General features: G+C 48.4%; 1 protein-coding gene across 2 annotated transcripts in view; it reads left to right on the top strand.

The window, feature by feature from the left end:
* PDE6D (phosphodiesterase 6D) overlaps positions 1-15,924 on the top strand; it is a 32,125-nt gene extending 16,201 nt beyond the window's left edge. Inside the window, exons 2-5 of one of the 2 annotated variants that reach the window (XM_028731808.2) lie at positions 9,216-9,304; positions 12,778-12,903; positions 13,144-13,249; positions 15,169-15,924. In XM_028731808.2, coding sequence (XP_028587641.1) covers positions 9,216-9,304; positions 12,778-12,903; positions 13,144-13,249; positions 15,169-15,250 — 403 coding nt within the window. In that variant the 3' untranslated portion in view covers positions 15,251-15,924. Of the gene's footprint in view, positions 1-9,215; positions 9,305-12,777; positions 12,904-13,143; positions 13,250-13,357; positions 13,395-15,168 lie in introns of those variants that run through there. The other variant, XM_028731809.2, reaches the window with a different exon arrangement.
* Positions 15,925-18,473: the final 2,549 nt, after the last annotated feature.

Below are 18,473 nucleotides of genomic sequence, written 5' to 3'. Positions count from 1 at the left end.
TGTCGAACTTCAGCCACTCTGCATTGCTAAATGTGTTCATGTAAATGGCTAGTCAGCAGGACGCGGGTGGCGCTGTGGGTAAAAGCCTCAGCGCCTAGGGCTTGCGAAAGGTCGGCGGTTCGAATCCCCGCGGCGGGGTGCGCTCCCGTTGCTCGGTCCCAGCGCCTGCCAACCTAGCAGTTCGAAAGCACCCCCGGGTGCAAGTAGATAAATAGGGACCGCTTACTGGCGGGAAGGTAAACGGCGTTCCGTGTGCTGCGCTGGCTCGCCAGATGCAGCTTTGTCACGCTGGCCACGTGACCCGGAAGTGTCTCCGGACAGCGCTGGCCCCCGGCCTCTTAAGTGAGATGGGCGCACAACCCTAGAGTCTGTCAAGACTGGCCCGTACGGGCAGGGGTACCTTTACCTTTAAATGGCTAGTCTGCTTCTGGGAATGGGGTGTGAGGAGAGAGAGAGAGAGAGAGAGAGAGAGAGAGAGAGAGAGAGAGGAAACATCAAAGCTGGGCGAAGGAAGTGTGCAACAGTTTGGATTCTGCTCAGTGTGCAAATGCCGACCCTCACAGGCTTATTAGCATCCCTGCCGCAGTATCGCCACTCCTTTTGACATGTTCCCAGAAGGGTATCCCTGCTTTTGTGGAGGGGAAAAGCAGTTCCAGCTGTCAGGAGCTCACATTTGAAACTGCTTGCTTCAGCATCTGGCTGTGTAAGATAACGCCCATTTCTGCCTGGTGATGCGGTGGCTCTCTGGCTCATGTTTACCCATATTGTTTTTTATGATGCAGATCCTCCCTCCTCTGGCACCTATCGCCATGGCAGCAGTGTGCCACTTGGCAAGTGACACAAGCAGCTCTCCCTGGTGAGACTGGCGTTCTGCCATCCTTTCTCTCCCAGGTGCGCTGAGGATGCCTGGCAGGGAGGGTGCCAGTATCCTTGCTTTGCTGTTCAGGAGCAGGGCAGTCGCTGCTTCTGGAGATGAAGAGCCTGCTGAGTGTTTTCCAGCAGATCCAAAGTTGTTCATGTGTGCCGTGCGATAAGAACAAAAGGATGAGGAATGGCACGACATGGTCTGCCACTTCCGGGGAAGATTGTCTTTTTAAAAAAGAAAAATATTAGTTTTTTTAGCATATCATTTTCAAGAATTATTAAACATACTTTTATATCTTCTACAATTTTTTTTTACTTCCATCAAGCACATCTGAACATTTTCCAATCTTTTTCCTTTAATTTACATTTCTAACTTTCACTGTTACATTTAAATATCATAACTAATATCTCTCTTCTTTGCAATATTTCCTATATTCCTCCTTACAAAACTTCTACTAGCGTAATTTGTTGATTACAGTTGCTCTTCAAATAGTTCGTACATTTCTTCCAATCTTCTGTGAATCTCTGGTCCCGCAGATTTCGAATCCTTCCTGTCATTTAATCCAATTCTGCGTAGTCCATTAATTTCGTCTGCCATTCTTCTTTCGTCGGGATTTCTTCTTGCTTCCATTTCTGGGCCAACAAAACTCTTGCGGGGAAGATTGTCTTTTGATCCTGGATGTGGAACCTAGGAGGCTTCCTCGGGTTGAGTCAGACCATTGGTCCATCCAGCTCTGTTCTGTCCACACTGACCGGCAGCAGCTCTTCTGGGCTTTGGGCAGGACGTCTCCCAGCTCTTCCTGCAGATGCCGGGGACTGAACTGCGACCCTTTTGCATCCAAAGCATGGGCTGCACTATTGAGTCACAACACTTCCTCAAAGGGCCCAGAACCAGCTTGTACTTTCCCTGAGTTGACATAGGGCCCAGTCCAGATAAGCGCTGCTACCAAACGGAAATCTCTTGGTGTTTTCTAAAAACAGCAAAGGGTCTTGTGGCGCTTCACGGACTGACAGGTTTATTGTGGACTGGAGTCCACTTCATCAGGTGCATGAAGCATTCCCTGCAGTTGGCTGGCTAATACATCACACACGTGTAGAAAGAGAAAAGAACCGGCAGCAGTGGCCTCCCTTTCGATGGCTTTTCCGGGAAAGATCGGAAGCTGCAGTCGCAGAGTGAACAAGATCAGCATACTGACCTCTTCACAACAGCAGTAATTGGTGATAATGCTATCTTTCCAATCATGCTTTTGATAATTTAAAAGCTGCAACGTGAAGGAAATGTCTCCTTCAATAAAGCCTGAACTGAATAAATCTGATTTGCCGATAATCATTAGTGCGGAGTAACAGGAAAGAGTATATTATTGTCAATTGCTGCTGTTGTGAAAGAGTCACTCTCTTCTTGTCTTGCATACATTTGGGTTCTGCATAGACCTACAGCGGCTATTAATATGCCATGGCCTTTGGCCTCTCAGCTTGTCACACACACACTTTTAAGTGTGTGTGAGTGTGTGCACGCACCAGCTGAGGACAGCGTTTCATGCATCTGGTGAAGTTTCTAGCCCACAGACGCTTATGTGACGCCAAATCTGTTAATATTGAAAAGTGCCACAACTCTGTTGCAGCAAGATCAACACAGAGCGCTGCACAGTTGTCTTTCTGGAATCGGCCTCGGGTTTTCTAGCATCTTCTGGGCTAGGATCAGCCACAACCTGGCAGGTCATATAAGCTGCATTTACCTTCAATAATAATGATAATTTTATTATTTATACCCTGCCCATCTGGCTGGGTTTCCCCAACCACTCTGGGAGGCTTTGTGGTAAAGAAAGACTTTGTCCACAAATCCCCTTGCTAGGGAAGGAAGGGAAATGCTCTTGAATGGGAAGCAATAAAGATTTCCTCATTTGAAATTGTTCCTTCCCGTCCCCCCGTGGATTTGATATACCTCGGTTTAAGAACAGTCCTGTTTACAAATGATTCAGTTTACAAACTCCGCAAAAACGGAAGTAGTGTCCCGGTTTGCAAACTTTACCTCGGTCTAAGAACAGAATCTGAACGGTGGAAGGGCACAGGCGGCTGGAGGCCTCAATAGGGAAAGCATGCCTCGGTTTAAGAATGCACTTCTGGAACGGATTAAGTTTGTAAACCGAGGTACCACTGTGTAACCATACCCAAGAACACATGTACCTTGAGGCTAGAAGGTGCCAGCTTCACTATACAGTCTGCTATCTGAAAAGTGGTTGTATTGAGTGGGAAAATCTATGCTACACCTGACTGGAAAATAGAGAGTTGAGAAGTTGCCCCTATCCTTCAAGGCTTAGCTAGATACTTGCTGTTCTGGTACAGTATTTCTGTCTGCGGCAAACTACACAACACCATGTGTTTGATTGCATTATAAAATGTTCCTGCATGTACACATACATATCACTGCTATCACTTTCTAATAGTTCTGTTGGAGCATAATGTCTAAACATCCCACCCCTCTTTCTGGTCTTTCTTTGAACCTCTCTGGAGGGAAGCGGGCAAATGAGCCAGCTAGATAGCTGCAACTTTCTGGAGTAGCTTTCTTGTCTTCAGCTGGCTTCCTGGAGAAACTCCTGAGTGTCCTTGTTCTGCCAGAGTCTCTGATTTTGTTCTCCGGTGCCAGGAATGTCGAAGTTTTGAAACGGATTGGAAGCAGCCTTGGAAAATCTCTGTGGCAATGCAGGGAGGAAAATATCTGTGGGGATTGGGCTGCCTGCTTTTGCCTTAAGAAGAGGACCAGGGTGAAGGGTACAAAGCTGGGCATGCTGTTGAGTGCATGATGCAAGGAATGAGCAGGGGGTGTTCCTGGAAACTGCAAGGAAGAGAGTAATGGTGAATTGAATGCATAGCTGAGGTTGGAAACCAGGCTCCTTGACGCTGGAGGCTGCCACTAAGGAAATGGACTATATTACGCTCAGAATTCTGAGGCTGGTGTCTTAAGGCTTTGAAACAACTTTTTCCTACTCCTCTTACGTCATCTTTCCACTTCACATATGCAAGGCTGGAAAAATCCCAGTCATCTAGGCTTCTTGCAAACGTTTTTCATTCTCTCCCTCCCTCCCAGCTCTGCTACTTTGCATGTTGTGTTTTCCCAATATTCATCTAAGATGGGTTGTGCCAGGATTAACAGGGGCTGGCTGGGAAACTGTGGCTTCTATTTTGGCTGAGTGTTAAGGGTATGCAGCTTGACTCTGGCCAGGACACAGAGAACTGTGAATCTCTGAACCCTTTGAGAGGGTTTTAAGCTGCCTTCCTTTCTGACATGGAAGTCCTTTCACCGTGGGACTTGGACCCCAGAGGGCATGAAATTTGGCCAGTGGCTTTGGGCCAATCACTGAGCGTGGAGCGCTCTCTTGAGCTCCTAGGAAGGAGGGCAGGTGTTGGTGAAGAAGTGAAATGGGGAATTGCTTTAAAAGACGGGCGATGGTGGATCTAAAAACCCTTGACTCAATTGGCTGCACATTGCTTGTGTTGTGTGCCTGATTTGGCTCTGTGAGTTCTCTGCTGAAATGAAATCATGGCGTTCAGTAAAGAGCATGAACACCAACAGCTATTTTGTGTTTGGCATCCCTTTCCTCCCCCAATCATGATCATGACCAAGTCCAAAGAGTAGCGCTGAGAGAGTGCTTTATGTCTCCCTGTTTGTTACACTGTGTGGTCCTACAAGAAACTACTCCACCCACAATGCTATTTAATATCTACAGGAAGCCGCTGGGAGTGGTCATTAGGAATTTTGGGACATGGTGCCATCAGTTTGCTGATGACACAACAGCTCTGCTTCTCCATAACATCTGCATCAGGAGATGCCTTGCCAGGCAGGATGAGGGAAAGTAAGCTGAGCTTGAATCCTGGCATGACGGAGGCCCTGTGTGTGAGTTATTACCAGATCTGAGAAATCGGGTCAGTTATCTGCCGTGGACAGGGTTGCACTATCCCTGAAGGAGCAGGAATGCAGTTGGGGGTGCAATTCTGGATTCATTCTGCAGCTCCATCCCTTTAAATGAGCTTCAGCAACAGCAGCTTGATGGAACCTTTTTGGGACTCTTGGGCTTCCATAGACTCTGGAGACATCCTGAGTGCTGAGGTCTCATTCTGCCCGGCCATGTTTCCCCTTTGTGAGAACCATTCTGCCAATAATACTTTCCTTGTCTTGGGTTTATCACTCAAGCTCTAGGGGTGTCTGTATGCAGATTTGGTGATGGGCAGATATCTCAGGCTGAGGTGTCTGATGGGAGCTGCACTCTCAGCTCAGCCCTCATTTCTCCCTGGAGTGGGAAATGGAAGAAAATAAGCAATTAAAGGACAATGGATGCATCTGGAGCAGTTCCAATTCCCTCCTGAAATCCATCTCTTGCAGCATTCACTGTTGCTCTCTGCTTGGCCTCCCGTTACAGTCTAATAATGTTAGTGGTTTAATAGGGATGGCTGCAGAAATTGCTGTGCAGGGTAGGGGACTTGGTACAAATGCATTGCAGGCTGGAAGCCCATATTTTCCCTCCTCTTCCATCCAACTCCCTGGGCTGTCTGGGGGGAAAATATGTGGCACTTCAGGCTTAAATGCAAAAAGGGAGTGGCTGTTAATCTTTTCAGGACTCATGTGATCTCTGCTTTTTCCAGCTAGTCTGCTCATCTGCCAGCACATTGGAGACGCAGTTGTGCTCTCTAGAGCCTGAGTAGACCAGTGTTTCCCAAACTTGGGACTCCAGCTGTTTTTGTACTACAACTCCCATCATCCCTAGCTGGCAGAACCAGTGGTCAGGGATGATGGGAATTGTAGTATGAAAACAGCTGAAGCCCCAAGTTTGGTAAACACTGAAGTAGACACATGGATGATCCCATTGTTAAATGTTTGGGGGCCATGCCTGCTGAAATCTTGATCTTAAATTAACAGATTATGTAGGATTCTGCAATTCTTTCCTCTGCATTTTTTTTATACCCAAAGCATCCTAAGTAAGCTATGTCCAAATAGCAAAAGGCTGATTGGTTGGTTTTCCATCTCAATGCCTCCTCCCTGACCTGTGTTTTTACTTCCCAGGCAGGGAGGAGAGATGGAGGGCCCTTGATCTGAAAAAGCACCTTGGGGAGGACAGTTTGGAGCTGGGAAAGGGTTAAGCAGTCCATCCCCACTTGCCATACTTGTGGTCAGACAAGGCCTCTCCATGCTGCTTCCAGGCTTAAATTAATACAGTGGAAAGAATTGCAGAGTGCTGCAGAATGTGAGTTTGAGTCTTAGAAGAGCAGGAAAAGTTTCAAGTTGTTGGGGATGGGCTTTGAGTGATTGGCTTAGCTCCTTTTTCCTAACCATTTTGGGGGGGCAGTCAGAATACGTTATGCAAAGCAGTGCCCAATTGCAGTAAATAAATAAGCAAACCTGCTCAGTTTGGATTGCAGAATTAAGCCCTTCTTACCCCAGAATTTGGCCTGTCTGGATGCAGAGCTGAATGTGGGTTGCAACAAAACCTCAGCTGTCCTGCATTAAATGAAGACGTGGGAACAGAGGCTTCGTATCCCAGAGGAAAAAGGGTTCTTTAGAGAAATGCAAACTGAGTGTGTCACAAAGCAAGAGAAAGTTTGTACTTCTGAATCGATTTACTACGTGTACAGAATAAAATATCTGAACATTTGAAAGGTACCTTACCCTAGCCTCCCTGCTGCCTGCTTCTGGTTAGCAGCATCTTCCCAGCTACTCAGGCAGGGGTGCTTCCTCCTTCTGGCTCCAGGGATCTCTAGAGATGCCTGGGATCGAATGTGGGACCTCCTGCAGGGACCACATCACATGCTGTGTCCCCCTTGGCAAGTTTTCTGGTGTAGCTTCCATATCCCCTTCGGCCAGAGAGAGGCTTTGAATCGATGGCTGCAAACATCGCCAGCTGGGTAAGCCTCAACCACTGCACCACGGTTCCTTGGGCATTTTCTTTTCTTTTTGACGGTGAGGATGTTGCCAAAACTTAGGCCATCACTGATCTTGTGTGGTGGCTGCGTTGGTGTTCTCCGCTTGCCGTTCTCTTTCATTGCATTTCACAGGCCCAGGTCAGGTCACCTATTAATACATTCCGCATCCTGGTCAGAGTTCTTCCATCTTCTGAAACACGATGAGTATCCTCGAGGGGTGAGACTTACCTTGGTCTTGGCACCTGACCTCTCCCACGACCAGTTCACTGGGTCCCCTGCCTGATGACTTTTAGGAAACAATCAAAGAATCTGTTTATTTCTTTAGCTTTCAGTGGGAATCCAGTGCTGCCGCCGAACGGTTTTGACTGTTTTCTTTGTTTGAACTTAGCTGTGTTTCGTATTGATTTTATGCCTTTCTGCCTTTGGCTACCTTGGGAGTCCCTGTGGTTGAAAGGTGGGGGGAGATTTTACAGTAATAAGTGTGTGCACAAACCAAGTTAAATGTCAGCCCTGGAAGGGCACTGCAGTGAGACATGGCTGATTTGGGAGGCAGGAGAATTCCCCTGCTTTATGCTGCTCATCGCGGTCTGTTCTTGAGGAATTGGAGGCTACTTGACCTTTGTCTGTAGCCAGACACCTTTTCTGGGTTGAATTTTGCATTTGCTTTGCGGTTTCTTCCTCCACTTCCCAGGTTTGTCGTCTTTCTCCACTTGCGGTTGCAAATTTTCGCCTCCTCCAAACTCCTCTGACAGTCTTCCTTCAAATATCCATACTAACGTGGCCTCAGTGACTTAGTGATACTTAATGCTCTGGATTCTGCGCCTACAGGTCCCGGCTGCTCTTCTTGAGATAAGAATCTATTTTTAAAGACAGCCTTTCTCTCGCTCAGGTAGAAGACTGGCTAAACCAATTAAACACATTAGGAGATAACCGTGCATGTGGCTCTGGTTCAAGATGTCTGATTTCTGCACCGCAGGACATGTTTCAGTTGCCGACCTTCTTCCTTGTTACTTTGGCAGCTAACTAGATCTGCTAGGCATCACCTGCTCTGCTTGTCATTCCTCCTCACCTGCTTCTGAATGATTTTCCCCTCTGCGCATTGTTCCTGGTCAGTCGTATCTACACAAGGCCCATTTTGCTCATGCTCTTCTCGACTGCTGTTTTCTTTGCTTCCTTTTTCTAAAAAAGAATTGCAGCTATTGAAAGATGTTTCTGCTGCCAAAGAGAGAGCAGCCTGTATCACAAGCTCTGTGGTGTAAATCATAGAATCATAGAATAGAATCATAGAATCATAGAGTTGGAAGAGACCACAAGGGCCATCGAGTCCAACCCCCTGCCAAGCAGGAAACACCATCAGAGCACTCCTGACATATGGTTGTCAAGCCTCTGCTTAAAGACCTCCAAAGAAGGAGACTCCACCACACTCCTTGGCAGCAAATTCCACTGTCAAACAGCTCTTACTGTCAGGAAGTTCTTCCTAATGTTTAGGTGGAATCTTCTTTCTTGTAGTTTGGATCCATTGCTCCGTGTCCGCTTCTCTGGAGCAGCAGAAAACAACCTTTCTCCCTCCTCTATGTGAAATCCTCTTCACCAAACACTGGCGCTTCCCTAAACAGCAGCCTTCTGCTGAACCTTTGGGAGTAGGAACTGGGAGGTTGCAAGCTCAGTGCTGGAGCCCGTGCCTCGTACGCGGAAGATCCCAGGTCCGCTCTCCTGACATCTCCAGCTAAAAAGATTGCAGGTTTCGGAGAGTGGCTGCAGTCAGAGTTGAATTGTATTGGTCCAGATCATCAGTTCTCAGCCTCTGGGCACCAGATGTTGTTGGACTACAACTCCCATCATCCCTGAGCTGTGGCCTTGCTAGCTAGGCATGATGGGAGTTGTAGTCCAACAATATCTGGGGACCCACAGGTTGAGAACCGCTGGTCTAGATGAACTTAGTTGAACTTCATATAAGGTGGCTTCATAGAAATACTTTAAAAAATAATTCAAAAAGCAGCTTGTAATTGGAGCAACAGGAATGCGGCTCAGTTTCTCTCAGCTGCTGTGGGAGAGCACGCTCCAAAAGTCAAAGCACCCATGATTTTTTGTGAGGAGAAGGACTGTTCTCAGAGTTAGAGCACATGGTTTGCATGCAGAAGGTCCCATGTTCACTCCTGGCATCCCCAGTTTGAAAATAAGGACCGGGCAGCCAGCGTGGGGCCGTTTTCTTCCCTGAACCCCATGCCAAAAAAGAAAATACTGGATTAGATGGAGATGGGAGCCTGACATAAGGAAGTTTCCTTTGTTCATGGGAGCTGAATGTTGCTGTTCATTTTCAGTTTTGGTCCATTTGATTCTTGGTGCCACGGGAGGCCTTTGTCCCTAGAATAAGGGACAAAGTTCTCAGTATCGTTCCGCAATGTTGCTGCTTTTTTCCTTAATTGCCTTCCAAACAGAAATTGGATGAATCTCCGTGATGCAGAAACAGGGAAAATTCTCTGGCAAGGAACAGAAGACCTCTCCGTCCCTGGAGTAGAGCACGAAGGTACTGTTGAGCCTTGTTGTGTGACTGGACTTCCCGTGGTTTGTGCGTGAAGGATCCTGAAATACTGAGCAGGTTCAGCACTGTTTGATGGGGTGCTGTCTTGCGCTGGGAGATATCTGGTTTTCAATATAACGATATATCACCAGCTAAATATCACAATAGTCAGGACGCGGGTGGCGCTGTGGGTAAAAGCCTCAGCGCCTAGAGCTTGCCGATCGAAAGGTCGGCGGTTCGAATCCCCGCAGCGGGGTGCGCTCCCGCTGCTCGGTCCCAGCGCCTGCCAACCTAGCAGTTCGAAAGCACCCCCGGGTGCAAGTAGATAAATAGGGACCGCTTACTAGCGGGAAGGTAAACGGCGTTTCCGTGTGCAGCTCTGGCTCACCAGAGCAGCGATGTCACGCTGGCCACGTGACCCGGAAGTGTCTCCGGACAGCGCTGGCCTCTTGAGTGAGATGGGCGCACAACCCCAGAGTCTGTCAAGACTGGCCCGTATGGGCAGGGGTACCTTTACCTTTACCTAAATATCACAATATCTCAATATATCATGATATATATATGCGGCGGAGGGCCTTAAAATGTAAGGAAGTAGTAGATTTAATAAATATATTAAATAAACTTCCTTATATCATTCTTTTCCGTGTATAACGCTAGGGTTTTTTATTAAAAAATTATGTTCAAAATTGGCCTGCCATCTAAATTTTTGACTCCCAAAAGGTGAGGTACGTTGTCATTCAGTAAGATATTTCCAGGATGATGCAGTTCTTGAGCAAGGCTGTATATCTAGGAACACACAACAACCTTGGCTTTAAGTGTGAAGCAATCCTAAGTGTTCACTCTTGCTTTGTGAGCTTAGCCAGTGTTGGCTAAGGAAATTCTAGCCGGTTAAAAAGGGAGGAAAAGGGTAGACCCTCCACTGCTTGAGAAAGCCCAACCCTGCCGCTACTTCGGAAGGGGGAAAATTTGGCTCCCTCTGTTCTCCGGGGCCTTTTTGTCCCTTCCTACTGCACTAGCATTTTGTGCTTTGCTAAGGATATTTGTGGACATGTCTAGAAATGTGAGGCCAGATGGGGGGGGCAGTGCCCTGGCAAGCCATTAATCTGGCTTTTTGCTTTGCTCCCCCCCCCCCCCGCCAGATCCACTTTAGCAGATCCCTTGGCCTTTTTATGCAGTGCTTTTTGTGGGAAATCACTGCTCCTAACCTTAATAACTTAAAAGCGGATCTGATACCTCCTGAATCATGCCTCAGTTGAAAGGCTAAAAGAAGTCATTAACGCCTCCCCCCCCCCCCGCCCCAGGGAATGGATTCAGCCACAAAGATAACTCAGTAATACCTTTTCCCATGCTGGCTTCTTGTCTTTGGAATCACGGGACTGCTCTCCCTTTTGGAACTTGGTAGTCACATTCCTCTCCCTCTTTACATTGTCAAAATCCCAGTTGATGCAGCGCTCATCAAGAACACATCATTGAAACCCTCCTGACCCTCAGTGGCCTGAGTCTGATTGGTGGGATCTCTGAGTCACGAAGCTTTAACCACTTTGTGTGCTGGTTTGCAAGGCTTGGGTCTGTTCTTTCAGCATGTGCTGAGTATGGAAAGCCTGGTTTGGGGGCCCAGAACTGTGTACCCTGAAAAAGATGCAGGTTCCGTGGTTAGACACAGAGACCTATAAGCAGCTTACTTCATGGAAGCGCTTTTTGTGGAGGGAAGCCCTCGTGCCCCGAAGTGACCCTTGGAACAGTGGTTCCAATCATCTCTGTCCTCAGGGAATGCCTTCTGCATCCATTTCTCTGATATGATGCTGCCGCCTTTGCAGATCATTCGCAGGAGGGGTCTAGAGAGTGTGCAGTTTCGAGAGGGTCACTGAGCTGACCTTTGGGAGCTCCTGTTTCCCCACATGAAGCAAGAAAGGGCCCCTGGAACAGGCAGGAGCAGCCTTCAGGCTTGCAGGGTCCAATTTGGGTTTTACTAGATACGGGTGGCGCTGTGGGTTAATCCACAGAGCCTAGGGCAAAGGTCGGCGGTTCGAATCCCCGCAATGGGGTGAGCTGTCGTTGCTCTGTCCCTGCTCCTGCCAACCTAGCAGTTCGAAAGCACGTCAAAGTGCAAGTAGATAAATAGGTACTGCTCCGGTGGGAAAGTAAACGGCGTTTCCGTGCACTGCTCTGGTTCGCCAGAAGCGGCTTAGTCATGCTGGCCACATGACCCGGAAGCTGTATGTCGGCTCCCTCGGCCAGTAAAGCGAGATGAGCGCCGCAACCCCAGAGTCGGCCACAACTGGACATAATGGTCAGGGGTCCCTTTATCCTTTAGACCCCTGAAGTCCACTGACTGGAGCCCATGTGCAAATCAGCCGTGGAGGAAGGAAAAGGACCAGATGGAGACAAGACTGGAACTATGGTACCCCTTAAGCAACTAGAATTCAGAAATGAACAGCACCTATTTCAGAAGTCCGATTTGCCTCCTGCCCTCTCCCTTTCCTGGAACACGCTCAGGATCTCCCCTGTGGCCGCATGCTTCGGGAGAGCCATGACAGGTCAGCTGCCGGTCAGAGAAGTCTGTCAAATGTGCCTGATCTCATTCATAAGTTTCCAAGGAGCCTTGAGGTTGCTGCAAACACCCTTTGAAAACCATGGTCTTAGGAGGAAATTATGTGATGCAGCCGGGCCAAAAAATGTCTAGTAGCACCTGCCCTGTTTAGAGCTGGGCTGTATGTTGGCAAATTGTCTTAAACCAGTATATATGGCGTTCAGATCGCAATACCAGTATCAGACATTTTGAGCTGGCAATACATCATGGTGACTGGGGACCTTCCTGCCCCCCCAGCTGAGCAGTTTAAGGAAGCCTCGTGTAAGCCGGAGAGGTATTGGGGCTTGCTCAGTAGGGCTGGGGGATATATCTCGGCTGTTTCTTCCTCCCCTAAGCACCCAAGGTACATTCTGGACATTGTAACATATCAGCATATTGTGGTATTTAGCTGCTGATCTATCACAGTTTTGAAAACCAGATAACCCCCAGCCCTAGCCCTGATTGTCTCGTGTGTGTAGCGTAAGCCCAGCCTGCTTGACCAACATACTGCATTTAGTCATTTATGACACATGAGTCATTTATGGCATTTAGTCATTTATGGTTCCTTTCTTGGTCACTTTCCTGATGCAGGAGATCAGATGAGTGGTCTGTCTGAAAGTGCTTGAGGTTACAGCTGGGGTGGGTAGGTGCGAAAGAGGTCCAGGGCTCCTGTACCTTTAATTGCTAAAAAAAAAACCAAAATCCCCCAAACTCTCCTTACCTACACAACTATTAAAGGTGTAAGAGCCCAGGCCTTTTTTGCAGTAGACTACCCTAGTTACAACCTGTTGCATGTGTTTGCTTCACAAAAGTCGGACGTGTATTTTTCTCCTCTTCTTGGACCTCAGTGCCTTTGGCAACAGCGGGGTACTCAGAATGATAATCTAATTTCCCCCTTTCTCTCTGCTAGCTCGAGTTCCTAAGAAAATTCTGAAATGCAAGGCTGTATCTCGGGAGCTAAACTTTTCCTCGACTGAGCAGATGGAGAAATTCCGACTGGAACAGAAAGTGTATTTCAAAGGACAGTGTCTAGAAGGTAATGTTCTGTTCTGTGAGTAGCTGTAGGTGATGTCTAACAATATGGAGGGAAAAGCAGATCTTAGATTGGGAGAAATGGTTCTCTGCAACAGATAAAGCTTATGACCTGTAGGGTAGAAGTCCAGATTTGCTTCCCAGCCTGTTGCTTAGGTGGGTGATAACCAGGGTGAGGGGAGTGGGGAGAGAGAGAGATGGAATTAGAGCATTTGCAATAACTGTCCCCTTCTTCCCTTTACAGAATGGTTCTTTGAGTTTGGCTTTGTGATTCCCAACTCAACAAACACTTGGCAGTCCTTGATAGAGGCCGCTCCTGAGTCACAGATGATGACCGCTAATGTTCTAACGTGAGTTGTCACATATATCCTGTGCCATTTTTCTTGAAAAAGAAGTGCTGGAACTCACCGTGAACACCTCCCTCCCTCCCTCCCTCCCTCCCTCCCTCCCTCCCTTAGAATGGCAGTGGTGCTCACCTGAGAGGTGCTGACTTGAGTTCCGGCTGGAAAAACTCCCTGCATATAACACACACTGCAGAAGGAGAGATCCAAGGGCTGCCTGGAGTGTGGAGCGGGCTGGACTGACAAAGCATGTCAAATTCAGTGGTGCCAATGTAAAGCTATTCTGCGGCCGAAGGGGTCAGAATTATGCTCCAGACCACTGAGCTCAGTGCCCTGTGCAGCAGAAGAACTGGCTTCTGCAGAGCCTAGGGAGGGATCTGTGCACCCTGAACCACCCACTAGAAATTGAAATTGAATTGAAATACTTCACTGTCCCTTGTACAACTTGTATACAGTGAGATTACACGAGCACCTGCCACTCAGCTCTCTTAGTTTTAATTCCCCTCGTTTACTGACGCACACCTACCAAACCCGAAAGTCAGTTGCCCTGTTGTTATCTTTTCATTCAGCAGCCTAACAGCCCACGGATAGACGCTGTTTTTTACCCTGTTGGTGCAACTAATCATGCTTCTATATCTTCTGCCTGAGGGCAGGAGATAAGAAAGTGCCGGCCAGGGTGTGAATCATCCCTCACTCTCCTGAGGCACCGTTCTTCCGCTATTTCATCCAGCGGATTCACGGGACAGCCCATAATATTTTGTGCTGTATTCACCACCCTCTGTAGGCACTTCCTATCAGATGATGTCAAACCAGCGTACCACACATAGAAATCTCGCTCATGCGGCGTCTGAGAGTTCAGGCGTTGCTCTCGCACTTCCAATCATAGAGTTTCCCCCAGCCTTGAGGCCTGCAAACTTGCTTCTTACCCAGTGAGCCTGGCCTGGTCTAAGATGTCTTTGACACTTCCTATGTTCTGCAGTGGGATGTGTGCACCTGCTTTAGAAGGCCTTCAGAAAGCTTCCACCCATCCCAGTTAGCTCTCCTGGAAGCTCCCTCACCTGAAGGCACCTCAGAGGCAGGTGTTGCTTAGCCCCGGTGCATCTCTGCCTCCCAGCATGTAGGTCTCTTTTACACCAAGTCTCCAAAAATATTTCAAAGCATTTATCATCACGTACCATTTTTTTCTTTTCAACATACAAAATCTCTTCTTGACTTCCCACCCTTCCTTTTCCTGATGTTTATTTTCTGCTCCTAGCTGTTTTATAGCACATAGATGGGATGCGGGTGGCGCTGTGGTCTAAGCCACTGAGCCTCTTAGGCTTGCTGATCAGAAGTTTGGTGGTTCGAATCCCCGCAGTGGGGTGAGCTCCTGTGGCTCTAGCCCAGCTTCTGCCAACCTAGCAGTTTGAAAGCACGCTAGTGAAAGTAGATAAATAGGTACCGCTGCAATGGGAAGGTAAACAGCGTTTCTGTGCGCTCTGGCTTCCATCACAGTGTCAGAAGCGGTTTAGTCCTGTTGGCCACGTGACCCGGAAAGCCGGAAAAGTGAGATGAGCGCCGCAACCCATCGTCGCCTTTGACTGGACTTAACCATCCAGGGGTCCTTTACCTTTACCTATAGCATGTATATTTTTATTGTCTAAACCCCGCCACCGTTAGATCTTTCAATAATCCACTGCTTATATTTCAAATCCTGCCTGCGACTTCGTATAGGGGTGACAATTTGATAGATAATCCATCAGTGGTCTCCATTCTTCCTTAAACACTTTGTCCTTATGTCCTCTTAATTTGGCAGTTCATTTCACCATTTCAGCATAGTCCATCAGTTTCATAAGCCATTCCTCTAGCTTGCAGTTTTAAGAGCGGCCCTTTGATTCTATGCATCTTGTTCTCCCCTGATCCTCCCCCCCCCCCTTCTCTCTCTGCAGTGGGAACGTTATCATAGAAACCAAGTTTTACGACGACGACCTCCTCGTCAGCACGTCAAGAGTAAGACTGTTCTACGTTTGAAAGAAGGCCCCGGCAGGGCGGGGCACGGGCCTGGTTTAGTTCTCCCCCCCTCACCTGGTTCCTGGTGCCGAATCCCCAGCCCACATCCAAAAAAGTGTCCCGTGGAAGAATCTCTCTCTCTCTGTCTCTCTCTTCCCATAGGCGCTGAGCCCGGGGACCAGCTCGGCGCAAGTTGCAGCCTTGGCCCATTCTCTCTGCTCTTCTGGCTGGATGAGGCCGAGCCGCAACACGGCGTGTCACCATCTGCTCAGAATGGGGTGGGGGGGTAGAGGAGGGATTGAGGACTCTGTTTTATTAGAGACCCAAATGGGCATGAAGGATCAAGACTGTAAATTATGTTTAGGTTTTTTAAAAATCCTTTGTATGTCTCTGTATCTTAGTACCCAAACTTCCCCTCCATGGCAGGCTGGAAAAACCCTTCAGTTCTCCATTGTTCTGTTTGTCAGTTCGGTTTTAAGTTAACTCTCTCGCTCCTTCTCCCTTCCTATCTCTCTCTCTCTGTCTTTTGCTCTCTCTCAATTCATTCCATCTCTTTATTTCTACATAGGGGGCCCAAACATCATCACGTCCCTCCCGCACCCCTTCGCTCCTTGAACTTGTAAAATAGACTGATATTATTGCATAATGTAATTAAAATAAAACATTTCTGAATTAAAAAGCAAACATTCCTACCACTCGGAGGTCCAGGCAAGATTTTAATCCTCTCTGGCTCATCCCCTCCTTGACCAGCTGAGTCCAGACACAAGGACATAAAAAACTATTTGCAGGCTGGAGACTGGCATGGTGCAGGGTGTGAATGGAGGGAGGGTTTTCTCTGCTTAGACGAGCGGGGAGGCTCGCGAAGGAAGGATAACTGCTCCTTCATATACCAGAGAGGTTGAAGATGGGTGGCAGAGCACATGCCTTGCATCCAGAAGCCCCCAGATTCAATCCCTGGCTGCATCTCCAAGGAAGGATGGGAAAAGACTCTCTGGGTTGCTGTTCCTAGTCAGTGCAGAGGATATAGAACTAGTACAATACGATAATCTTTATTATCATTGTCCCATAGAGAACAACGAAATTGAAAAAATCTACATCAGACATTCAAAAACCAACAAGCCTGCTATCCCAGCCTGGTTAGCCTAAAAACTCTGATACCCCATAATTGAATACAATATACTCCCAGAGAGACTTCCTTACGCTGGATTTAAAACCAAAATCACATTTGGATAGAAACTGTTTCTCTATACTTATAACCCTGTACCTTCTTCCAGAAGGTAGAAGCTGAAAGAGATCATTTCCGGGGTGCGCACTATCCTGCGCTATCTCTGCAGCTTTCTTATGGCACCTGGAAGCCTAGGTTTGATCCAAGGTGGGAAGAGTGCACCCAATTATTCTCTCGGCAGTCTTTACAACCCTGGGCAGCATTGTTTTTCCCCAGATAGACCAGGGTAGCTTCCTGGGTCCGTGGAAGGCTGAACATCGCTTGACCTCAGTGCCTTGGAGAACTTTCCACCTGTGAAGGTGGATGCATATTGGGACACGTCGCCTAGAGCTTGGAAAGAAACAGGGCAGGTAGAGCAAACATATTCGGTCTGTCTTGGGCAGCCTGGGCCTTCCAGAGACTTATGGGCCACAACTCCCAGCAAAGTTGAGGCCTGCCGAGTGCTGTGGAGCGACAATCTGGCCCAGCCCTTGAACTGAGGCTTCTCAGCTTGAAGTTACCTGCTTTTGCTTTTCTGTCCCAGCGGGAAGGCATTCAGGTAAGATGTAAGGTGGACCATTGTTACTTTCGGAAGGACAAGCCATGCTCAGGGCAGGAAGTCGGGAGCCCTAATGGCCACAGCTTGTTCTTCCTTTTCCTTTGGGAAATGCCACCGCCTTGCCCACAGACTTCACCTCCCTTCGTGTTCCGTAGGCCCCAGGCGGCTTTCTAAGAAGGGCGAGAAAGATGGTACGCTGGCATCAGTTGCGCTGGCAACTAAGCACAAGCACATTTCTTTATCTGAAAACTTTCAACGACCCATTGGTAGAGCCGTTTGTCTCTTGCATCTCTGTACGTAAACTTGGCACATCGCCTTGTGCGGATATCCGACTCACCTCCTGTGAGGGCAAGCAGTCCTCTTTCTCTGAATCTGAACAAGCTGGTCTCACCTGCTGCAGAGAGAATGTAGAATTCTTCGGCGCTGGGGAAGGCTGGCTAGAAAGGCGGCGGATCAGAGCTTTGCCTTTTGCAGACACACTTGGACAGGCTGTGGCACGAGGGGCTGGTTGTGTGCATGTAAACTCCCCTGGGCCATTCATTAAGATTTTTGTGGCACCCCAGCAGTTCAGCTACTGGCACACGCTTTAACCAGTTGTTACCCTGCTTTTTTCTCCCCCCTTTAGCGTTGTTGTTGTTTAGTCGTTTAGTCGTGTCCGACTCTTCGTGACCCCCTGGACCAGAGCACACCAGGCACTCCTGTCTTCCACTGCCTCCCGCAGTTTGGTCAAACCCTTTAGCATTAGACACTTAAAAAAACAACACCCAGTTGAAACAATAAAATTGAAGTAGTAAGACAAACATCTTGCCAACTCGTAGCTCCTCCGGCCTTCTTTCTCCCCCCCCCCCCCCCACATCTCAGGTGGTGGAACAAAAAACGGGCTTAGCTGTGCTGTGCTGGGGAAAGGCGTCCTACTCTAGAGGAGCTCCAAATAGCTAAAGTGCTAAAGTGGGTGGAGAAGGGGGCAGGCGCAGCTGCGGTCAGAGCGCCTAGGGGGGAAAACATGCAGGAAAAGGTTATTCTTTGAGACCTGCAAGAACAGAATAGCCTCCTGCCACAGTGGCTGAGAGGGGTACCCCAATGGGAAACCCCAAAAGTGCAACAGCCCTGTCCCCAGATAGTATCGAGCCACTTGGGGCAGAGCACTGAGACCATAACCCCCCCCCCCATTGCACAGAGTGTATCTCCAAGGGCCCCCGTTGCAGAAATGAAGGCAGGGGGTCTTGCATAGCAGCGGTTGTGTCTCTGTGGTGCATTGTGCGCCCTCAGCCTTCTGAAGCCTGATTATCCCGTCACAGCGAGGCGGGCTGCAGGCTCCTCTGTGGCTTTCTAGAAGTGGCTACGTAACTCTCCCCTGCTCTCATTGGTTCCTATAGAAACTGCTTCCCCGGGCGACTTGCCTCCTTAGAGGGCTGCCTTAGTTCCACACTGTTGCCATGGCGCTGCCTTTGCAACAGTCCCGTCAGAGATTCAGGCGGGAG

The sequence above is a fragment of the Podarcis muralis genome, chromosome 6 (assembly GCF_964188315.1).
Source record: "Podarcis muralis chromosome 6, rPodMur119.hap1.1, whole genome shotgun sequence".
Classification (NCBI taxonomy): domain Eukaryota; kingdom Metazoa; phylum Chordata; class Lepidosauria; order Squamata; family Lacertidae; genus Podarcis; species Podarcis muralis.
The sequence above is the reverse complement of the archived record's forward strand: the minus strand, read 5'-3'. Positions and strand labels throughout refer to the sequence as shown.